General features: G+C 38.2%; 1 protein-coding gene across 7 annotated transcripts in view; it reads right to left on the reverse strand.

The window, feature by feature from the left end:
- DCHS2 (dachsous cadherin-related 2) overlaps positions 1–25,951 on the reverse strand; it is a 290,618-nt gene that overhangs the window by 164,836 nt on the left and 99,831 nt on the right. For all 7 annotated transcript variants that reach the window (XM_065545626.2, XM_015450942.4, XM_045392973.3 and 4 more), the window contains exons 2-3: positions 11,863–12,054; positions 702–933 (exon numbers count right to left, since the gene is read on the reverse strand). In XM_065545626.2, the coding sequence (XP_065401698.1) occupies positions 702–933; positions 11,863–12,054 (424 nt within the window). The remainder of the gene's footprint in view (positions 1–701; positions 934–11,862; positions 12,055–25,951) is intronic.

Here is a 25,951-nt window from a genome sequence, read left to right on the forward strand (position 1 = left end):
GTGGCCTCATCATAGCTTCATAGCTCACTGCAGCCTCAAACTCCTGGCCTTGAGCCATCCTCCCATCTCAGCCTCCCAAGTAGCTAGGATTACAGGAGTCAGCCACAGAGCTCAGATAACACTACCTTTTTTTTTTTTTTTTTTTTTTTTTTAAGTCGGAGTCTCTCTCTGTCACCCAGGCTGGAGTGCAGTGGCGTGATCTCAGCTCACTGCAACCTCTGTTTCCCAGGTGTAAGCAATTCTCTGCCTCAGCCTCCCAAGCAGCTGAGATTACAGGCGTGCACCACCACGTCTGGCTAATTTTTGTATTTTTTTAAGTAGAGACAGGGTTTCACCATCTTGGCCAGGCTAGTCTTGAACTCCTGACCTTGTGATCCACCCACCTTGGCCCGGGAAAGTGCTGGGAGTACAGGCGTGAGTCACCACACCAGGCCAACACTACTTTTAAGGTAAGGACACTGAGGCCAATAAAGACCACAAGATCAGTAGTAGGCAAAGCTGGGACTGAGATCCAGGTCTGGTCTAATCCACTACAAAGCCTCAGCCCTTTTCAGTATACTTCAGTGCCTGCTAGAAGGTAAAGTGAGTCCTGCAACACTCCCATTATTGAAAAAATGTCACTTTTTCTAATTTTCTGGCTGTTAAGTGGTTAAGCAGAAACTTTATAGCCAAAGGATGAAAACCACTCCAAGATCACGTACCTGTGGTGGAGTCAATAGTAAAAAGGGACGACACATCTCCTGGAATAAGCTCATAAGCCACTGTCCCATATATCCCAGAGTCCCGGTCAGTGGCAAGAACATTGATGATCTCGGTGCCTGGCTGGGTCTCACCACTGATGCTTGTCACATAGGTTGATGGGTTAAACACAGGATGATTATCATTCACGTCCTCCAGGTCCACACGAACAAAGGCTTGGGCACTTAGCCCACCCTGGTGGATGAATGAGCAGTGATTACAAATGGGTTTTTGTTGAACACTGGGATGTAGAATATTTGACAATGGCCCTAGAATAGTCTTGAAACAACAGAATTTGAATACGTAGGGGGGTGTGTATATGTATATGTGTATGTATATATATATATACACAAACCACACACGCACACATACACACCCACAAACACATCTATAAATTCATTTTATTTCCAACCTTGATGTATGAATTCATAGGTAATAGCATAGTATGTATACTTCACTGCTGATTCTTTTTTTTTTTTTTTTTTTTGAGACGGAGTCTCACTCTGTCACCCAGGCTGGAGTGCAGTGGCCGGATCTCAGCTCACTGCAAGCTCCGCCTCCCAGGTTTACGCCATTCTCCTGCCTCAGCCTCCTGAGTAGCTGGGACTACAGGCACCTGCCACCTTGCCCGGCTAGTTTTTTTTTTTGTATTTTTTAGTAGAGATGGGGTTTCACCGTGTTAGCCAGGATGGTCTCGATCTCCTGACCTCGTGATCTGCCCTTCTTAAGCATGGAATGAGATTTCCACGTAGAGCAGCTGTGAGGCAAAAATTTCAGAATAGAGGCCAAATATATTCAAGGAAAGTTTTCCTGATGTCCAAAAAGAAATCAAAATCACTTTTATCCCTAAGATAATTTTTAAATGAATGTTGGTAAGTCCTAAGAAGATGGTGTGAGGGAGCCTGGGCTGGGGTGGGGGGGTGCCCGGGTGAAGCCGTCACTAGGAAGGTACCATTGGTGTGCAGACCAACCCACATGAGGCAGCTAGACTTCAGGTACCAGAAAGGAAAAAGTAACAGGCAGAGGAAAGAGCAGAGCCAAAGGCACTGAGGCAGGAATGGCGTGTGCCTCTCAGGCCTGCTCAGCCACAGCAAGGAAGCAGGAAGGGCTGAGGTCAGAGAGGCAGGAGTGAGTCCCAGGGACCTCTGCAGGTCTCTGGAAGGACATGGTTCTTCCACACAGGAGGGCTTTGAGCACAAGAGTGACCTGATTTCACTGAGATGTTAACACTGCTCTAGCCTCAGTGTTCAGAACAGACTGAAGAGCAGCAGAGTGGAAGGAAGGAGAATGGGCAGGACGAGGCTGTTTGAATCAAGTCCAGAGTGGATGGGGCCTGAAGGAGGACAGGAGCAGTGCAGGTACTCATCCCAGATCCTGGGGGCCAGATTTGTTTGGGAATTCTGGATTTTTCAAGTTTTAGAAGGAAATACAGCACCTAAAGTAGTGAGAAATGAATCCCATACTGCTTATTTTGTGTTGCCTCCATCTAAAATCAAGGAGAAAGAGAGCAAATGAAATAGAAGAAAATAATCCTCTGCAATTTTTACTTTTCTAAAGTAAAACACATGTTCCTACTTTAAAGCACATTTTCCGTTTCTATCTGGTACATGTTGACACTTTCATCTTTGACAAAAATCCTTGGTAAGTCACAACAGCCTGGGTTTTCTCACTCATGCGTCCTCCCCCTCCTCATCTTTTTTGTTTCCATTTTCTACTCTGGCAGGGAGGCACAGAGCAAGGAGGAAAAAAGGACAAGGAGGAAGAAGATTTGGCAAGAGACAAAGGGAGAACTGCTGCCATGCAGACAGAGAGGAAGCACTTGTTGACAGGGAGCAGGGTAGGCCAAGAATGAAGATTGGGAGGAAGGTAAGACAAACCCAGAAATGACTCTTCCGCTCTTAGCTCTGAGCTCTGAGGTCCCTTGTACTCCAGGCTTTGAGGACTATAAAAGGATGGGGAAATAATTTAGAAATAGTCTGATTTTCCATGTTCTGAGTTGAATAAAGTGCCAGAGCCATGCCGGGTATCAGTTAGAATAGGAGAAACGGGGCTGGTTATGAGTCCACAAAGAACAGTGCAAGTTCATCCATCTGGCCTTTATGTTTAAAATGCAGGGTGGCCCTACATCTGCAGCCACCGTAAGTAACCTGTATGTCTCCGGGTTCGACGTAGTAAGAGGGGACTGCAGACTGGTGAGAAGCTTATAGAAAATATTCCTTCACCTCTGCCAGACCCTGCTGCTGCTCCAAACTGCCTTGCATCTCAGTTTTGCTTTCCCTTTTCCTTTCCCTTTCCTCTTTCTTCTTTATCTCTCCTCAAGTTCAAGAAGTCACTTAGGGTTGAGGTAAGAGAAATAATGAAAAAGTGGGGAAAATATGAAGACATGAATATTGCCCCAGCTTAAGATATTTAAGAACAAAAATCCTAAATCAGGCAATGCTATAAAAAATAAACAAGTGTTAGATGCATAAAGTGGAAAACGTATTGTCACTGAACAATATTTTTTTTTTTTGAGACAGAGTTTCTCTCTTGTTGCCCAGGCTGGAGTGCAATGGCGCAATATCGGCTCACCACAACCTCTGCCTCCCAGGTTCAAGGGTTTCTCCTGCCTCAGCCTCCTGAGTAGCTGGGATTACAGGCATGCGCCACCACACCCAGCTAATTTTGTATTTTTAGTACAGATGGAGTTTCCTCATGTTGGTCCGACTGGTCTCAAACTCCCGACCTCAGGTGATCTACCCGCCTTGGCCTCCCAAAGTGCTAGGATTACAGATGTGAGCCACCGTGCCTGGCCAACAATACATTTTTGTTGCCGGTAGGGTAAGCACACTAGTGGGGTTAGGGAGGGCTGAGCTTGTAGTGGCAGAGGCTGGGCAGTCAGATTCCTCTCACCTGATTTAAGTGCTAAGGAGGACAGATTTATTCTACACAGCAGTAGACTCCATCAGTATAAAATGTGGTGCGCATATTCTTAATATATATATAGTTTATCTGTTAATAAACTATATATATATATTTACTGTGCTAATGTATTATTTATATTATAAATATCAGAAAAATAAAATGTAAAAGGACAGAATTCTAATGTCTTCTTAAACACCCACATGGGACAACTATTGCTTTCCTTAATGAAATGACAAGAGGCATCTGGGGTAGGGAAGAAGAGATATATCCTAACAAAAAAATAAAGAAGTTCCTTAGACAAAAAGGTGGGAAAATGCTGAATTCACCAAGTTGAGTGGATGCATTCTTTGCCTCAAAACTTCTCACAGAGCCTTTTGTATGTACATTTCTAGAGGGAGTGAGTTCCGAGCTGTTCCCCACTCTTTTTAGGCTCCAGAATGCTCTTTTGAAGAAACATTTTGGGAAACCAGTTTCCCACAGAACACAGTGCGGGAAAAGCTGATCTAAACTCATTTTCTCCATCCACTTAGAGTGTGTACTTCCCAGTGCTGTGTAGCTAAACTTCTGTCTAGCTGATGGAAACTGTTTTGATAATGCAACCTCATAAGAGACTGAATCAGCACCACCCAGCAAAGCCACTTGCAGGTTCCTGGCCCTGAGAAACTATATAAGATAATAAATGTTTGCTATTTTAAGCTGCTAGCTTCAGGAATAATTTGTTATACAGCAATAGGTAGCTAATACATCCCATAAATTTCATGCATGAATATATCTTAATGTTGTCTTATCCTTTCTTTTTGACCAATGATTCATGTGGCATTTTTATTTCATTTTAAGCATTTAATTGTGAGGATTATAGTAGGAAACCCAATTCCCTCAGGTTATACTGTAAAAGATGAAAGCAGTTTCGGAAAGCTCCAAGCTCGAAAGCATATAATATCGGAGGCAGGAGGGTTGCCTAGGGCAGTCAGCAGGTAGGGAACATTTTCTACTATTACTTCTACTTTGGTAATTGTCTGCTTTCCATTCTCTTTGTTCTTGCCTTCTGGGACTCCTGAATAGTAGAATATTAATAACATCTCTCCTTCACATCTCTTAGCTCTTGCGAGCTGTGGTTTCATTCCAGTGAGCTTTCTATGTCAATGAACTCCAGTCTGTATTTCATGATTCAATGAACAAAGGTGGAAGGAAATGAGGTTCTACCTTGTTCAAGGGGGAAAAAAAAGCAACCTAAGTTGTGACATCACCAAATCCAAGAGAAGCAGCATCCAAAGAATATCTTCAAATTCATTGAGAGGACAAATCAGATAAAAATAAATAAAGAATTCCAGGATATGGCACAACAGTAACCATGTAGAGAAAAGCAGTTTTATAGGACAGGTAGAGAGGAAAAAATCGATCAAATAAAGATCGAAAAGTGAGGAAATGGAGACGCCTATTTTAGTAGACTTGCTGTGTAGGAAAGGAGAGGAATAAAATGGTTTTCTGAAAAGGTACATGACATCAAAAGGGAATCCAGAGTAGTTTTTTAAGATAGGGACTATTATTATGCCCTGTATGCTTATGAGGGTCATTCAAAAGAACTTGATAAATTAAAGATAAAGGGAAAAAGAGAAAATCATTATAAAAATGTTATCTGTAAGAAGGCCAGAATGGATGGGACCCTAAACAGTAGAGATATTTGCTTTTGATGCAAACAGCGACATCTCTAAAAAGATAATAGAAAAGAAGGTAAAGAATGTGAGCTAATATACAGGTACGTTAGTGGATTTGGTGGCAGGAAGGTAAGACCTTCCGCTCTCAAGCAGACCTGTTATTTTTCTCCAAGTATGTTCAGCTGCTGCAAGGGTGGAAAAGGCAGAGTCAGATTCACACAGGGCTGGGGTTTTACCAGGAGAGTTCTACTGGGTGGGGAAGATAAAGGAAGCTTGCAACCGCATGACTTTAGTGATGGGTAACAAATCAATGATCTTAACATGGGAGAAGAATTGTTGATTAGAGTGGACGTGCTACAGTAAATTAGACAGAAAGATAAAAATGCTTATCAGATCTGGCATGCTTGAAGCCAAGATGTCAAAGCTGTGCAATTACTGGTGACAATCCTTGGAAATTAGAAAGTCAAGGAACTGAGAGGCTCAGGGTGTTGTGTTGTTCAGCAAATGAATAGTAAAGTCTCCCAGAATGATGAGGAAACTGGTGAAGAGGAAGACTATGAACAAAGTGTGAAAGTTCTAAGTGATAAAGAGGTTTAAATCATGATGGGGAAAAAAAAAAGAGGAGGAGTATCTATGGTATAGTCACACAACAAGAACTTCAAAAGGGATTCATTTTTGATGGAGAAAGGAGTAGAAATTATTTGGATGCTGCCCTGGGCAACAAACAGGGCACCTAAATCACTTCCTGCCAGCTTGTGATTGGTGGACTACGGACTTCCTCGTGAGAGTGCAGAAAGGAATGGGTATCCTTGGCAGGTAGGTTGTTTTTAATCAGGGCCATAAGTTAAAGGAACAATCAGAGACCAACTTAAGTTCATAAAGGAGTTTGCTAAATAATGGACCATGAGTTCCAAAGGGCATGGTAGAAGCATTTCTAAGGGCAGAGAAGGCGGGTAGGTGTATCAGTCCATTCTCACATTGCTATAAAAAAACCCTGAGACTGATTAATTTATAAGGAAAGAGGTTTAATTGGCTCATGGTTCTGCAGGTGAACAGGAAGCATAGCAGCTTCAGCTTCTGGGAAGGCCTCAGGAAGCTTCCAATCATGGCAGAAGGCAAAGGGGGTGCAAGACGTCTTACATGGTAGGAGCAGGAGCAAGAAAGAGAAGGCGGAGGTGAAGGGGTGTTGCCACACGCTTTTAAACAACCAGATCTCATGAAAACTTGCTCACTATCATAAGAACAGTACCAAGGGGAGATGGTGCTAAACCATTCATGAGAAATCCACCCCCATGATCCAAACACCCCCGACAAGGCCCCACTTCCAACACTGGGGATTACAGTTCGACATGAGATTTGATGGGACACAGATCCAAACCACATCAGTAGGAGATTGATTCAAATTAAGGGATGAACTGAGCAGGGCAGGGAGGAGAATATGGGTAATAATAAAAGGCTGGGATGCTTAAACTATTAGAGATTAGAAGGCGGTAAAGAGGTATTGAAGATATTTTGGGATACATCCTGCTCATAAAGAATGGTGGGAAATCTAAGATATGGTCCAGACACTTTAGTTAGAAAACACGGTACAATGGGGCAATGGGGCAACTGCTCATTCCTAGAACAGGTGAAGGGTGGTAATGAAGCAAACAAAAGACAGGAATAAGCATTTGAACACTTGTTAGAACATGAAAAAACATACTCTATTAAAATGAAAATGAGTGTGCCTTTTCACTCAGCAAGTTTACGTTTTGATAGTAACTGCATTGCACACAAACTATGAGCACAACTTCAGTAGCGAACTTTTCTCATGAATGTATACACCAGTGAAGAGCTCAGTCCATTTACTTCCTATATTGCTTGTCTGACAAAATCCTCCCTTAAACATCGAGTGGTGAGATGGAGTTGAAACAGTTTTATCTCAAACACATATGTCAGCTACAGAATCCAGGATGTAACAAAAAAATAGAGTGTTAACAAGCATACACACCAAAAAAAATCTATGTGGTAAAAATGAATGGGAAAAGGAAACAGAAAATTAGATATAAGCATGGAATAATTAAATTATAGAGTTTTATTGTGAAAAACCACTTGATTGCCAATGTAATCCAATTGTTTGGTTCCATTATGTAATTTTATAGCATTCTCATGATTTATGAGATAAATAGCAGCAGCAGTGGCAGCAAAAATAGAGTATTTCAGAAGTAATATCAGTAGAGCAGAAGTGACTCAGTTGAAAAAATACTGACAGTTATCACAAGGATAAACAGAGCAGTGACAACGAACATCAATTATTTTACAAGAAAAATTCTTCTACTGGCAGATAAAAATCTCTTAGTAACCACCGGCAAATGGGTTCTCAGCAATTTTCTTCTAAAGCACTTTCAGGACATTCATTAGAAACAGAAAGAATCAGAGGAAAAACCATAGATTGTCAAGGTAACAATATAAAGTTAAAGGACTTCTGTCAAGGTTCAGTTTATTGTTTTAAATAAATTCATTTTGGCCTAGAATCCAACAACCTAAACCTAAAATATCCTGTCTGCATTAATTTATTCTTTGAATGCAGTCTACATTGCTTTCAGGGGAAGACTACGGATCATTACCAACCTTGTCATCTTTCTCTTTACCAACCTTTTTGACTATGCATTTCTGAGGGACATGTACTGCTAATTAATATCACAAAGAATAACTATGATAGATGCAGAAGTCACCTTGTAAAAACTCAGTTCATCACAGAAATTCATGAGGATTATGCAGTCAACAGAATAAACACTGCACACTGGATAACTTTATATTTGTATATAGGTTTATATACATATATACATACTATATGTGTATACATACACATACACTCACATGAAAGCACATATGCTGCTTGCTCTCCATATATTCTAAGGCAAACGCAAGGAATGCTGGAGGCAGTTTTAGGTCCAGAGTGAAGGTTAGGGATTTGTTAAAAGCCTGTGATGTGGAGGCTCTTCTAGAATTTGTTTTTTAAAATGCATCCCTGGGCTTGTGCCAGGCCCTGTTTTCACAAAAACCTACTTCCAGGAGGGGTCCTGCTTCCAGGAGGGGACCTGCTTCAAAGATGGTTCCCTCCTGCACATAGCTCCCTGCCTGGATCTCCATTCAGCCTCATACCTGCAAGAAGGGCAAGAGGGCAAGAAGGAGAAAACCACAGCCAAGATGGAGAAGGTGTGCAAGCACTCAGGGGAGAAGGAAAATTCGAAGCTCTGATAACCCATTTCCAGGCACCAGATGTTAAAAAGACTCAGATTATAGAAACATCATGTTCCTCACCTTCACCAGGGCTAAATGTGTCATTCTCTGCTCATCCTGAAAACAATGAATTGATCCTTTTTGGAGGTGAATATTTTAATAGCAAAAAAAAACTTGCTTACATAACCACCTCTATATCTACAATACCAGAAAGGACACCTGGATTAAAGTCAAATTCCCAATTCACTTCTGGGGCACTGTGCTCTCCAGGCTGTGGTGGTGCATTGATGTGACAGGCAGGTTATGAGTGTTTGCAAGGGAGCTTTCTTCTCCTGATGGACAGCAGTTCTACCACTACAAGGATCTCTGTGTCCTGCATCTGGCCACCAAAACCTGGGAGCTAGCTGAATCAACAGGGGCTCGTTTTGATCACAGTGGACAGCAGAAAGTAGCCTGGAAGACACAGCTAATTCTTTTTGGTGGTTTTCACGAGAGTAATGTTTTAAACCCATTATTGAATTCTAGGATGGCATTATACAATTGTCTCAAAATCTATCAAGAATACATTTCTAAAGCCTTGGATTAATATTTGGATGTGCATCTATTGGGCACATAGACTTGAATTAATATAAATTCCGTTTACTCCTATTTTTTGTTTCCTACATATTTTCTTACATAGAATCAGATATTCCTGAAACCACATAGTAAGGTATTGGCAAAAACCTAACCAAACAGATCATGAATATTTTATTGAATATAAAAGGCTTTACATTCTTGTTCATTTTTACATGTTTACTTGCAATACATTTAGACTCATTTTCCCCCAAAAATTCATAGCTTAAATAGGTGGATTCTCTCATTAATTTCAAAAGAGAACAATTAGACCAGAGAGGTATTAGTAGGGTCCGTCTATACAAAAGAGTAGTAAGCAGATGAAAAAGAAACAAGGAAGGTCTTCAAAATGTATAAGTGAAAAATGTAAGTAAAGTTTCCAAAATGAAATAAGTGGAAAAAAAAAAAATCGAAGTGTGGAATGGTGTGTATAGTAGGCCACCTTTGCTGTAAAAAATGCAAATTGAACACGTTATTTCTAAACTGTATTTGGAAATGTAAATGGTCAAGAATAGTTAAGGCCAAGACCTATGACAAAGCTAAAATAATTAAGAGAGATGTTGCTAGCACTAAAGTGGATAAATAGGTAAAAATGAGAATAACCATTTCAGTAAGTGGTGCTGGGTTAACCATAGGGAAAAAAATAACAAAACTTCATCCCACCAGATTGATAAAAAGTAAGTATGAAGGTAAGAAAACAATAAGAGAACACCCTCATATCCCTAAGATAAGCAAATATTTCTTAAAAGAACACAAAAATCACTAGCTATAAAGGAAAACAAACTGAGAAACTACTAAGCTCTATTATGATGAAGAACTTCTGTTCCTCAAAAGAAACCATTAATGATAGAAAAGGCCAGCCACGGAATGGGAGAAAAATATAGGCAATAAATATATCCAACAAAGGACTTTCAGGCCAAAAATATAAAGAACTCATGCAAGTCAGTAAGACAAAGATCCAACAGTAACAATCGAAAATGAATAAAGGATTTTCTTCTTGTGAAGAACAGACACTTCACAAATTATATAAATAGCAATAAGCATGAAAAAACCTCATTAGTTATCAAACAAATACAAAGTAAAACCCCAATGTGATATACCATTACATAAGTACTATTATTGCTATAATAGAAAAGGCATTAAATATCAAATGTTAGGGAGAATGTGTAGCAAATGAAATTTTCATACTTTACTGGTGGGAGTGCAATTCTACTCCTAAGTATATACGCAAGAGAAATGCTTACATTTGTTCACCATATTGCAAGTATAAGAATGTTAAAAGAAGCACATCCTAAAATGGGTACCATTAATTATAGGTTAAAATTATTGTATATTCACATAAAGTCATACTATAAACCAATGAGAATGAGTGAACTATTGCTATACACAGCAGCGTAAATGACTCCGGCAAATAATGTTCGGCAAAAGAAACTCGATAGAAACACATACTGTATGATTCCATTCACCGAAAGTTTAAAAAATTGGTATACTAATGCTTGGTGTTAGAAGTCAACAGCGGCTTCTAAAAAGGCAGGGATGGGGGGATGGGGAGGTGGAGGGAGGACGGTTACAACAAGAAGCAAAGAGGGGGCTTCTGGGTTTTCTCATTTGCTTTTTAATGTTTTCTCATTTGCTTTTATGGGTCTGTTCATTTTGCAAAAATCCATTGAGCTATACACTTATTATTTGTGCATTTCTCTGTATGCAATTTTATATGTCAATTTAAAAGTTTAACAACAAAAAAAGGCAAAGGAATCAAATTGAAAGTGCCTTCACTGATCAAGAATGGGTCAATGAGAACATCAGAAAGGATAGGGTCAGCAATGTATTGAAATACATTAAATTTTTTAAAATCCAGGAATTTATACTCAAACTAGAAAAAAATTATTGTTTACCTTTGGAGATAGTTAAGACAGCAAGTTACTATTCAAAAAATCTGGTAAAATAAAAACAAATAATAAAGCCTTATCCTGCATTTCCTATGTGAATTACACTTAAGAGTAATCAAATAGTTGTGAGAACATTTTCCTTAGTTGAAGAATTCCAGATAATAAATGTAAAGGAATAATAGAATTCAAAAGTTACCATTCTTCAACCTGTAACAAAATAATGGTATGTGTCTGCTGATGCAATAAGAAGCAAATGGCATCACCTAAATGAATCTGAAAACAGTCAGCTCTCTGTCTCTAATGCCAGTTTATAGGAAATAGAGGGAATGGAAGAACACGGTAAATGAATCCCAAGGATGTAATCAGCCACATTTAGCATGTGGAAAATCAACCGGACAAATGACTTGGTTTTTTTAAAAAACCATAGGAGAACCGGTAAGAGGCCTGACTGTTATACATGGAAACTTAAAGAATATATCAATCAAATCAATTTGTGAACTTATTGGGATCTTCATTCAAAGAAACCCACTATAAAAGACATGTTTAGATAATCAAGAAAATTTAACATAGAAAGGATATTAGCTATCATTAAAGCATTATTGTTAATGTTTTGTAGCTCTGTGTTTTCAAAGTCATTATTTTTAAGAGATATTATTGAATTATTTGTGGGTGAAATAACGCGCTTGATATTTGCTTCAAAAAACTTCAGCAAAGGAAAGAGGCAGTGACACATGAAGCAGAATGACCCAATTGTTGATCATCATTGGTCCTCTGTGGGTCACATAATCACAGTGGCTCACTCGTGATTATGTTTAAAATAGACTTCATACATAAAAACTTACCCCGTCCTTAGCTTTCACCAGGAGATCATAGGTAGCAGGATCCCTTTCCCTGTCGATATCTTGAGAAACACAGATTCGCCCATCATGAGGGTCGATCCGGAATGCCTGAGGTGCTTCATAGCTCAGAAATCCATCATAAAGAGAATACTCAATAAAGCCATAGAGTCCTGAATCTGCATCAGAGGCTGTCACCTATGAGACAAGAGGGTGATTGGGAGGAAACAGAAATGCTAGCATTACTTTTCAGTTAGTCATGAATTATTGCAATAATTTTCACAACCACATGACCCCCATAGCTATTCACAAAGCCTAGGCTTTGGTTTTATCTCTCTCTCCTCGCTTACCTTCTGTGATAATTCCCCCTTCACTTTTCTCCTTTCTTTGTGAGTTCTCCTTTTCAATATCTTTTGCCCACTCATATCTTTTCAGATGATCTATGAAAGTTTGAGGTCCTTAGGGCTCAGCCCTATGTTCTTTTGTCTTCTTATTTCGTTCACTATACGTAACTAATCTCATCCAATCTCAAAGATTTAAGAATACCCATAGGATTAAGGACCTGACAGCCAAGCTGTTGATTCCCTCTCACACCTAGGCCTTCAAGTGATAGGCTTGATGCCCCCCATCTTTGAGAGCAGCAAGGGGAGGGCCAAGAAATCAAGACAGTAAATGCCACCATTACTAGAAACCCAATCCCAAGGACAGAATTCATGCTAGAATGTGAGAGTTGAGTCTCCCTGGCCAGCTTTCCTTCTGGGAGTAATGTCCCAGTCAGAGCCCTGCACAGTGGTATAGCATTTGGTCTGCAGGTGCCTGTAGGTACATGGGGAATGAAATCCAGCCCATGCTGTGCTCTCCAAAACAGGCACAAACACTGACATGCCCAGAGAAAAAGGCACCATCTTATTTTGCCATACCTACCACTTATGTTACCAGCAATCCTGTGCCTGATAGAAAAGATGAAGCAAGTGAAATTATAAAAGCACTTAACTTATTTATACTAACTGTGGGAGTATACAGTGAGAAATACAACAGGCTCTATAGAACTCAAAAAATTCTCGAGCTCATAGGCTCATGATAGATAATGCTTTTAGTTTACAACCCAACTAACAGTAAGAGCAAACACCTACATAGCACTTATAATAAAAGCAGCACTTTAAGGGAAGACAGGAAGGAAGAGAGGAAGAGAGGAAAGAGAAGGAAAGAAGGAAGGAAGGAAGGAAGGAAGGAAGGAAGGAAGGAGGGAGGAGGGAGGGAGGGAGGGAGGGAGGGGGGAAGGGAGAGAGGAAGGATTCTATGCTATAGAACACATACTCTTATAAGGGCTTAAAATACATTACATACTTACAACCTATAGGTACTAATTTTCATTCTTCAGATCGGACAAGTCAGGCTCAGAGAGTTTATGTAACGGGCCAAAGGTCACATAAAGAATAAGTGTCAAAACTGAAATTCATATCCATACAATTGGCAGCAAAGGGCATGCTCTAATGACCATGATCTATGTGCTGCCTCCCAAATCTGACACCTTGTCATATAATCCTTTATTCACAGAAAAATCAGACCCCAAATCTCTTGAACTTCCTCTGATGCAGAATGTGCTAGATTATGTGTAGCGCCATTCCAAGTAAATGTTTACCCCATGTATATGTTGTTTCTCACCATAATATCATTAACATGAAGGCAACTAGTAATGGTGCCTGTGCTCTTAAGTCTTAGCTGAACCTTTTATTCCATGTGATCAAATTCAACTGGGTTCCAGAAAGCAGAAATATAGAGAAAGTGATCACAATTGGAATAAAAGAGAATTAAGCAGATTAATTCAGAAAGTCCAACTTCCCATTAATGGACATCACAGAAAAAGAGAAGAGAAAACAGATAAAATGAAAAAAAAAAAAAAAAAAAGGAACAAAGGAGCAGCTATTTCTTTGCCACAAGGACACATATGGGCAAGGTCCCCAAAGTCACTCTGACAGGGAAGGAGAGAGATGGAAGAGGCCTTCTGGCTTTTAACTTCTTCAGCCCAGAAGCCGTGCTCAGTTCACATTCCACTGGGCAGAACTAGTTATGTGTTCCCAGCTTAGCTGCAAGGGAGGCTGAGAAAAGGAGAGGAGCATAAGGATATTTGGTGCATACAAATGGTCTCTGTCATACATATCATTTAGTGTAGAATATAAGAAGACAGGCACTTAAGATTATGTAGGTCTCCGAGTAGATGTAGTGAAACTCAAGCAAGTGGAAAGTTCTACCCAGAAATGGCTACCCAATACCATTAGGTTTAGTTTTAGAAAATAACTCTGGCTGTGTTGCATATATTTGTAAGGCTTTTAGGAGGAAGGCAAAAATAAAAGAAAATTTCATCACCTACAATATTTGTGCTCCTGTTATACTCATTTAACTCTGGACTGAAAGCAAAATAATCAGCTTTTCATCAATACAATATACATGCAGGAGCTACACTTTAATTACAGTACTTTCCAAGTAAAGCCTCACCCTGATAACGTATTCAACAAAGTTCTCAATAAACCTTCTCCTTCATCCTGTTCCATCTTGAGCATATAACTAGAATGTGACTTTTGGAGCTATTTTGAAGTAGTCTAGCTTAGTGGTTCTCAACTAGGGACAAATTTGCCCCCCAAGAAGACATTTAGTATGTCTAGAGACATTTTTGGTTGTCACAACTGGGGAAGGGTTTCTACTTTCATTTAACAGGTTAATTCGAGAGATACTGCTACAATGTATTATATAACATCCTACAATGCCTAAGATAGACTTCACAACAAAGAATTATCTGGCCTAAAATGTTAGTAGTGCCTAGACTGAGAACTCCTGGGCATGATGAAACTTCTACCAACTGGCAGTGTTATTTTCCCGCTTTAATTGTCTATTTTTTGAACTGATGATACAGCCTTTAAATTTATCTTTTCTCTCATCTAACTCATTCTGTAGCAAAATTATTCATCCTGTGCAACCATCTAACATATTTATAAGTTCTTCTCATCATGTCTTCTCATATTGTGATTCTTCTCATCAGTTGGACTGAAGCAGGAAATCCACAAATTTCCCCACTACAAAGAACTAAACTCCAAATACATTTGGTCTGTTCTATTCTGACAGCTGTTGATAATTTAGCAGCTCTAAATTCCTGAAGACACCAAATATATCTTCTAAAGCCATATGGTATTCTCAATAACTTCGCCTTCATTGAAAGACACATACAATGAACTTTTAAATTCTAAAATTCATTCTTAGCCTTTAATAGTACATATTAATAAGTAATTCAGCTTATATAAAACAAATTTCCTTATTTCCACTTTCAAGACCTTTTTCTCATCTGGACTTTTGGCAAAGCAAAATGTAAGGACACAAAAGTAGGATAAGAGTATTGATCTCAATTTATGTTAGCAATTCATATTCTGAGTTTCAGAATCATAACATAAGAATGTTTTTCTCCCTGTTTTGACCAAAATACCTAAAAATATTGACCTAGTATTCTCAACAACATGTCCCACCTATTGGGTCTTGAATGCCTGGAATTAATATTGGGTCTTGAATGGCTAGAAATAATTTGACATCTTTCTAAGATTTATATTTTCCAAAATCCATTGACTGATGCATAAAATTTAGGCAAATTGAATAATAGCACATGGAAATGGCTTTGTCAAAGCTTCAAGAGGAAATCTTGCTTAGTTAATAAGCTCCGTGGGTCCTTTCTCCAGAGATGGTTGTTTAAATTGAGGCAAGAGGCACCTGGCCAATTCTATTATTGCAATCTTATGATGCTGATTGAGCATCAAGAGGATATCTCAGGAGGATTTTTATCCCTATATCTACTTACTGAGCCACATTACAGCACTCTCAATAACATTCCTGTGTTCTTCATCCCAATCTCAATTTACCTATTTTAGACAGAGATGAATCTGATACTTTTTACTGTAAACTTCTTCCAACTCAGAATTGTTCTCCCTGAGTCTGATCTTTCACAAGTTTGATGGAAACATTATAAAAATGCAAAATATCAATATATTATTAAAATCCCCCTGATTCCATTATTAGCTTTCTGAGATTTAAACAATTTTTATCAGACAAGGATGCACACTCTCACTACTCTTATTCAACATAGTACTGGAAGTCCTAGCCAGAGCAATCGGGCAAGAGAAATAAATAAAAGGCATCCAAATAGGAAAAGAAGCCAACCTATCTCTCTTTACTGACAATATAATTCTATACCTAGAGAATTCATAAGACTCTGCCAAAAGGCTCCTGGAACTAATAAACAACTTCAGTAAAGTTTCAGGATACAAAATCAATATACAAAAATCAGTAGCATTCTTATACAGCAATAATGTTCAAGCTGAGCGCCAAATCAAGAACACAATCCCATTTACAATAGCCACCAAGAAATAAAATAACTAGGAATAAATCTAACCAAGGAAGTAAAGGATCTCTACAAGAAGAACTACAAAACACTGCTGAAAGAAATCATAGACGACACAAACAAATGGAAAAACATTCCATGCTCACTGATTAGAAGAATCAATATTGTTAAAATGGCCAGACTGTCCAAGGCAATCTATAGATTCAATGCCATTCCTCTCAAACCACCAATGTAATTTTTCACTGAACTATAAAAAACCATTCTAAAATTCATATGGAACTGAAAAAACACCCCAATAGTCAAAGTAATCCTAAGCAAAAAGAACAAAGCTGGAGGCATCACATTATCCAACTTCAAATTATACTATAGGGCTACAGTATCCAAAACAGCATGGTACTGGTATGAAAACAGAAACATAGACCAATGGAACAGAATAGAGAACCCAAAAATAAAGCATCACACCTACACACCATCTGATCTTTGACAAAGTTGAATAAGCAATGAGGAAAGGACTCCTTATTCAATAAACGATGCTGGGGTAGCCGGCTAGTCATATACAGAAGATTGAAACTGGATCCCTACCTTTCACCATATACAAAAATTAAATGAATTTTAATTTCAACCGAATGAATTTTAATTTTAATACACAATAATTCACAATATATAAATATTTAAATGGATTAAATATTTAAACGTAAGACCTCAAACTGTAAGAATCCTAGAAGAACAACATTCTGGACATTGACCTTGGCAAAGAATTTATGACTAAGTCCTCAAAAGCAATGCAACCAAAACAAAAATTGACAAGTGGGACCTAATTAAACTAAAGAGATTCTGCACAGTATAAGAAAATCTCAGCAGAGTAAACAGACAACCCACAGAATGGGAGAAAATAATCTCAAACTATGCATCTGACAAAGGTCTAATGTCCAGAATCTATAAGGAACTTAAATAATTCAACCAGCAAAAAACAAATAACCCCATTAAAAAGCTGGCAAAAGACATTAACAGACATTTCTAAAAAGATGACATATAAGCAGCCCACAAACATATGGAAAAAATGCTCAGTATCACTAATCATCAGAGAAATGCAAATCAATACCACAATGAGATGCCATCTCTCACCAGTCAGAATAGCTATTATTGAAAAGTCAAAAAATAACAGATGCTGATGAGGCTATGAAGAAAAGCGGATGCTTATACACTCTTGGTGAGAATGCAAATTAGTTCAGCCACTATGGAAAGAAGTATGGAGATTTATTAAAGAACTACCATTCTAACAATAATCCAATTACTGAGTAAATATCCGAAGGAAAATAAATTATTCTACCAATAAATTATTATAGCAAAAACATAGAATCAACCTAGGGACCCATCAATGGTGGATTAGACAGAGAAAATGTGGAACATATGCACTATGGAATGCTGCACAGCCATAAAAAAGAACAATATCATGTCCTTTGCAGAAACATGAATGCAGCTGGCTGCCATTATCCTAAGGGAATTAACACAGGAACAGAAAACCAAATACTGCAGTTCTCACTCATAAGTGGGAGTTAAACATTATGTACATATGGGTATAAAGATGGGGACAATAAACACAGGAGACTACTAGAAGGAGGAGGTTGGGAGAGGGTTGAAAATCTACCCATTGGTTGCAATGCTCACTGCCTGGGAAATGGGATCAATTGTACCCCAAACCTCAGCATCACGCAAACCTGCACATGTATCCCTTGCATCTAAAATAAAGGATGAAATTACAAAAAATACAAATAAATAATTTTTATTACTTCCTTCATGTTAACATCCAGGTAAGAATTCCTCCCTATGAATGTGTCACGAAGACAGGAGACAAACTGAAATCATTGGCTCTTGAAGGCATGTTTCCATGGTTTTTGTATGTTTTACAAGTGGAAAGGATCTGCTTGCATCCCCCGCATCAGGATAACAGGGCTTCCTCCCCTTCAACATCAGTGGTCACTGCAGCCATTTATATCAGCCAGACTCCACCCAAAAGGCATGATGTGACAAGTTTAGCCATAATTCCTCTATCCACTCCCAAGTAACTCTATACTTAACTCAGCAAAAGTCGTGAAAAAAAATAAAAAGGTCTCAGAGCCCAGTAAAAAAGAGCAATAAAACAGGAGTTCTAGGGGGAAAAAATGGCAGCACTTGAGATGAAATTTAAAATTAAATAACCCACTTTTTTTCTTATTACAATTTCCAGTTTTTCTATCCATGAACATTTAACAATTTGTTTGAAGAAACAAAGTTATTAACACAACACACACATAGAACTTTACATAGAAAAGAAGAAAAAAATCATTAAATAACGTTTTACATTTGAAGCACTGGACAACCACTGATCCCGCAGCTGAAACAGGACTATAATATTCCAGTGGAACTTGGAATCAGCACTGGGGCCCACAACTAATGCAAGTATGCCACGCTCTCTGGACACCACTTGGCAAGTTCACCAAGTTCCAAAGTCTAATGATCGAGGCTTGATCTTTATTTTCCGAATCGTTTGGCAGCCTTTCACACAGCTAGTCATCGCCTCCTTATTGAAACATATCCTTCATCAGACACCACATTATGGCCATCCTCCTCATGCACCACCTTAACTGACCTCACCTCAGTTTCCTTCACTGGTTTTGTATTCTCTTCCTGGTTTCTGAACACTATAGCACCCGGTCTTGGGACTACCTCTTTTCAATCCACACTGACTGCTTGTAGGGGACTGAATGCTGGCCTCCAAAAAAACTCTGTCAGTGTTCTAATCCCCAGCACCTGTGACTATTTTCTTATTTGATAAAGGAGTGACCACTACCTTATATGGCAACAGACAAGATTAAGTTGAGGATTTTGAGAGAAGAATCTTATCCTTGCTTATCTGGGTGGGTCCTATATCCAACAAATGTCCTTACAAGAGATAGGCAGAGGAAGGTTTCCCCAACAGAAGAGGAGGAGGCAATGTGACCAGGGAAGCAGAGATTGAAGGGATGTGGTCACAAGTCAAGAAACACCAACAGCCACCAGAAGCTGGAGGAGATAAAGAATGGAATGACCCCAGAGCCCCCAGAAGGAGCAAAGCCCTGCTGGATTGCAGACTTCTAGTCTCTAGAATTGGGAGAAAGAATAATTTCTGCTGTTTCTTTTTTTATTTTATTTCATTTTATTTTTTGAGATGGAGTCTCACTCTGTCACCAGGCTGCAGTGCAGTGGCACGATCTCAGCTCACTGCAAGCTCTGCCTCCCGGGTTCAAGCGATTCTCCTGCCTCAGCCTCCCAAGTAGCTGGGACTACAGTGCGTGCCACTATGCTCAACTAATGTTTATTTTATTTTATTTTATTTTATTTTTTATTTTTAGTAGAGACGAGGTTTCACCATGTTGGCCAGGATAGCCTCGATCTCTTGACCTCGTGATTCGCTCGTCTCAGGCTCCCAAAGTGCTGGGATTAAAGGTGTGAGCCACCACACCCGGCCCAATTTCTGCTGCTTTAAGCCACCAAATTCTTGGTAATTTGTTACTGCAGCCTTAGGAAATTAGCACACTCTCTGAGTGGTCTGACCAACCCATGGCACTATACCAATCTCTGTGCCAATGACTCCCCAATTCTAAATCTCCATCTGGGCTCCAGACTCTGCATCCTTATATGCCAACTCACACCTCACACATCTCAAGTGACTAATTGGCATCTCAAATGCAACCTGCTCAAAGGGAACTCCTGATTCCCACCCCACTCCACCCTACAATCTGCTACCCTCCCAGTCTTTTTAGTGACTTATACTACCATTCACTTTCTGCTACACGCAGAGAGATCCTGTTTAAAATGACACCAAATCCTATTACTCTCTTGCTCAGACACTTTCAACAACTTCCCATCCTACCCAACATAACCCAAGTCTTTAATCTGACCCCTGGCTATTTCTCTGACCTCATCCCCTACTCCTCTCCAACTCTCTCACTCCCCTCTGGACATACCCATCTCCTCGACAGTCCTGGAAAACACTGGCTTGTTCCCACCTTAGGGCCTTGTACTTAGTGTTCTCTGTGCCTGCAAGGCCTTTCCGCCAGCCTTTAGTATAACAAGCTCCTGTCTCTAAAATCTACTTTTTGTACACCTAATCAGACAGGCTTTGCTTGATGCTGTAGTCAAGAGTGTCACTTTACCTCTGTCTCACCCTTTTTTTTTTCTTAACCCTGCTTTGTTTTCTTCAGAGAACTTATCTCCATGTTATGTTGCATTATATATTTTTATTTATTTGTGTATTGATAATAACATGTCTTCCCCACTGGAATTTAAGCTTCAGGACAACCATTACACTGATCTCGCCCCACCCCTAACCACCCCTGCTGCATCTCCAGCAGCCATAACACTGGTGCCTAGTTCATACTGAGGTGCTAGAAATGTCTGTTGCATGAATTAATGAATACAAGCAAGTTTAAGAAATAACCTTTACGACTATTTTCTCTATTTGTTCTTCAGAGGAAACATGTAAGAACAAGGTGGTTCATGACACTCATCAAACACTCATTAAGGAACAATAATTTTACTCATAAAACACTATTAACGAAGCTATATTATCATAGAATAAGATCCATAATGCTTTTTCAAAGCCACTAAATGCTACAACTAAAATCAGCTAGGCAGAAAGAAAGAAAGAAAGAAAGAAAGAAAGAAAGAAAGAAAGAAAGAAAGAAAGAAAGAAAGAAAGAAAGAAAGAAAGAAAGAAAGAAAGAAAGGGAGGGAAGAAAGAAAGAAAAAGAAAGAAAGAAAGAAAGAAAGAAAGAAAGAAAGAAAGAAAGAAAGAAAGAAAGAAAGAAAGAAGAAAGAAAGAAAGAAAGAAAGAAAGAAAGAAAGAAAGAAAGAAAGAAAGAAAGAAAGAAAGAAAGAAAGAAAGAAAGAAGAAGGAAGGAAGGAAGGAAGGAAGGAAGGAAGGAAGGAAGGAAGGAAGGAAGGAAGGAAGGAAGGAAAGAAACCGATTTCAAAGCATGTGGAACTATTAAGATGTTGGAAACAACATCTTTTAAAAGGTTTTACCTTTTAAAATGTATGTTCAGAGAGACTCTCACAGCTATTAGATGAATAGGCTGAATACATATCCTCAAGTTACAGCCTGAAAAAGTTGTTACAATAACATGTTTTTATGCCTTAATTGAAGAATGAGTTTAAGAAACCATGAATTCTATTACTTAATTATTGTCCTTTCTTCCCACCTCAAAAAAGCAGTCTAAGGAAATTTTGTGAAAGGAGACCAGTGGGGTTTAGGGAAATGGAAAGTAACTTGTCCTATAAGGTGTTACAAAATAAACAATTAAAATAGTGTGATCTAATAAAAGAATTGGCAGGCAGATCAATAGAACACAAAAGCAAGACCTGAAACGGATCCTACTAAAACTAAAATTGTATATAACAAAGAAAACCATTGAAGAATGTGGGTTTATTCCCATAAATTGCTAGAAAAATTGGCAAAATACATGAGGAAAAATCAGGATTGATATTAACCTCAGACCAAAATAAATTCTACACCAATATGTTAAATGTAAATAATGAAATCATTTAAAGCACAAAGAATATATAAAGAAATATTTGGCTGATCCTTACATTGAAAAGAAATTTCAAAGTAAAGAAGAATTTCAAAATTAAAGCAGATCACAAAGGAAAAAGTCAATAAATTGACTACATAAAGGCTTAAACTCCATTATGTCATAAATATACACAAAATATTAAAGGCAAATGAGGTATGATATCTGCAACAAATATATATTAAAATGTTAATGTCCTTAATATAGAAAGAGGCCTTTAAAAATAAAAATAATATGGATTTCCCTGTAAAAAAAAATGGCCAAAGGACATGAACAGGCAATTCATAGAAAAATATATTAAAGATATTCAACTTCACATGTAATTAAATAAATAAAAATAAAATAATACTTCTGCCTTCCAAATTAGCAATCATTAAAATAATATATTAAGTTGTAGAAAGATGTGTTAAGTATATGCTTATTCTTATAGCCCATCTGAAAAGTAACTTTGTGTTTTCCACACATACATGTTAAACATTCTCCCGAATCTAAAAATATTCATCTCTTTTGACTCTGTTAGCATATTTCTAAGAATATACATAGAAAGATATTTGTATGAAAAACATAATGTGGCATTATTTATTCTAAAATCCGAATGTCCAATCAGAAAAGAGTTGTTAAATAAATTAAAATTCATTCATAAGAGATAATTCAATGTAGTCATGAAAATTGTATATTTAAAGGCACAATAAAAGGTTCAAAATATTGTGTTGAGTAAAAAAAAGTAACTAAAAATTACATATAAAAATCCCATTTATGCAAAAAAAATTCAATGTATAGAATTTAAAACTGAAAGGAAATAAGTGAAGGGTTAAGTGATTTAAGGTGGGGAATAGGTAATTTTAATTTTTTTATTCCATTCATTTCTTGCCCAAATTTTCAAACATACATGTAATTTTTGTTTGTTTGTTTGTTTGTTTGTTTGTTTTTGAGACGGAGTCTCGCTCTGTCGCCCAGGCTGGAGTGTAGTGGCCTGATCTCGGCTCACTGCAAGCTCCGCCTCCCGGGTTTACGCCATTCTCCTGCCTCAGCCTCCCGAGTAGCTGGGACTACAGGCGCCCACCACCACGCCCTAATTTTTTGTATTTTTAGTAGAGATGGGGTTTCACCGTGTTAACCATGATGGTCTGGATCTCCTGACCTCATTATCCGCCCACCTCAGCCTCCCAAAGTACTAGGATTACAAGCGTGAGCCACCGTGCCCAGCCAAATACATGTAATTTTATGGAAACATTATTATAAAAAAGATGAGCATCAAAAAATATTAATCCTAAAAAGAAATTATATTTGATAGGCATTGGCCATCTGTCTTGAACTATTATGAGTGCATCTTCACAGTACTGGGTTCTTGAAGACCCACTACAGCATGGATGGGGGAGGAGTCACAGGACTGAAGGCATTCCTGATGTCTAAACCAGGGGTGAGCAAGGGCGGGACAGTAAATATTTTCGGCTGTACAAGCCATAAAGCCTCTGTTACAACTACTCAACTCTGCCATTTTAGCATGAAAGAGCCATGGACAATAAGTAAATGAATGGCTGTGTTCTAGTAGAATTTTATTTACACATACCAATATTTGAATTTCATGTCATTTTCAATTATCATGAAATATTATTTCTCTCTCTCTTTTTTCAAGCATTTAAAAATGTAAAAACCATTCTTAGCTTTTGTACCAGGTGGTACAAAAACAGACAGGAGGCTGGATCTGTCTTTACCAGAGAGAGAGAGAGAGTTTTTTTTAAAGGACCTAAACTATTTGTCTTCAAAATGCTTTCACTGAGTGAAATTTTTACATCATGACTTTATATTTTACAAAATTTTCATTTTAATCATGTTTGTCATTGGAAAAACTAAAACAGAAAACGGATCTGTTACAGGATCCAGTAATTATTTTATCAAGATCCTTTTAACTTTAAATGTAATCACACTCCACGACCCCTGCCCCTCCAAGCAAAACACACACACAAATCAAATGAAACAAAAACCTCTCCATGGTACCTATGCGAAAAGGAATTGAAGGAAGTTAGTTAGAGAAATAGAGCGCCCACACAGGAGCTCTCATTCCAGAGCTCTTCTCTACCAAACACACTGTTTCAATAAGGCGTTGTCTGCCCTCACAGCTAAGATTACTCATCTTTAAGAGAAAAATTAATTTATATTTATGGCATAAAAATTAGGTTGCTGGTAGCTGATCCACAGACTGGCACTTAAACATCATTTTAGTTACTTGCTTTTGAGTTATTAAATTATTTCAGTGAACTGACCTAGGCTGTTGATACTGTTAACCCTGTGACAAAAGAATAGATCGAAATATCAATTGTAAGTAACTGGCTGAGTAATGTTCAAAAGTCACCTCACTTTTATATCACTAAGTCATAATTCACACACATACACACACACACACACAGGCTCCAAATACACCTACATCATCTTTCACTTCCAGATACACCTGAAAAACAAGTTATGACGTCTACTTTCCCAAGTTCTTACTATACGACTTTCAAATTCTCTTTTTAACTGTTTATCATTAGCATTAACAGTATTAATAACAAGTGAAATTCTCTTAGTTCTGGTTCATATGATCATTTGTCATGTACAACTCTGTTCAGGACAACAATCTTTTTCAAATACATTTGTAGTATTCTCTTCATCACCAAACAATAATAAAGAGAAAGAAACCATATGTAAACAACAAAACAATCCATGACCGAATATTTTCATAGTATTCTTACAGGTATCTGGAAACACAAAAAAGTACATGATCAGAAAATTTTATTCATCCAAAAATGAATTTGGATTACAAATACTATATGTCCATCATAGATATTGGCAATGTCTAACACCATAAATCCTTAAATGACAAATTCACGAGAGGATCCTAGCTAAGTACTTCTTCCAAGGTTTTATTTCCCTGAAGCTCAGAAGTAAATTCTTTGGCCAGTATGAGTCACATATGTAATTTGGCAGAAGGAACAGACTTAGAAAAGCTGACACTTATTTTTAATTTTTGTTCTTACCTCTAAGATTTCACAATGGAATTAATTTTCACATACGCCTCATATACACAGGCATCAGTACTTTCAAACTGCTTAGTAAACGTCTTCTTTCCTCCGTCTTCATTCTCTGGTTTGGTTACCTCATCCAGTCTCATGATTTTAAATATCTCCTATATGAGGGTAGCTTCAACTTCATGTCTCTGGCATGAACCCTTTCCTTGTGCTACAGATTCATATATGGAAATACTTCCATGACTTTCGCATTTGCAGTACAAGGAAAGCATTCAAATCTAAAAATAGGCAGATCAGAGAGTCACTGATGCTGAGTTTGCAAGAGGAGGCAAAGTGCTGAAGGAGAAGAGGAAGAGTTAAAAAGACTGAGGGAAAGCAGTGCTTCTCCAGGAGAGGGGCCATATGCAAATGAAAACAAAAGTCCAGGCGAAAAGACAAGACAATGGGCAACTGGGTCAGCCAACCTCATCTGACAACTCAACATCCTCTCAACACCTTATGGGTTGGATTGCATTGCAAGAATCCCAAGTAAAAGGTGACTTTCAATGTTTTGGGGGTTCTGTGTGTTCCCAGCAGAGAACAAGATACTGTTTACCCCGCAATCACCTGTACTCCACCAATGTGAACAGCAGGAGATGAAGGCAATGGGCCACATGATGGCCCTGACCTGTTGAAAGCTAAAGCTCATTTCCTTTTGACCAATATTCTAACTCAAGATAGAAGACCATTGTGCAGAGTTACATAAATGTTACTATTCCCAGAGAAAATAAAAATCTGAATAACATACCCCAAACTACTAACAGGTGTTCTCTCTTGGGGTACAATCATGGGAAAGGTTAACTTATAAAATGACACAGTTTTGTAAACAATGTTTTATACTGAGCCTGATATACTTTATATACACCAAAAGCTTCCACATGGTATGATTGTTAAGGGCCACCCTCTTCCCACTCCACCCACAAAGATACCTTGAAATGCCCATGAAGTCCAGAGAGGGGAGCTGGTTGTTGATTTTTTTTTCAAACGATTCACATTTAAGCATCTCCCTCTTTTTTGGGAATGAGTATCATAATTCAGAATCATTTGACTTTTATCTTTTAGCTGTACCTCCCCAT

The sequence above is a fragment of the Macaca fascicularis genome, chromosome 5 (assembly GCF_037993035.2).
Source record: "Macaca fascicularis isolate 582-1 chromosome 5, T2T-MFA8v1.1".
In the NCBI taxonomy this organism is placed as follows: Eukaryota; Metazoa; Chordata; class Mammalia; order Primates; family Cercopithecidae; genus Macaca; species Macaca fascicularis.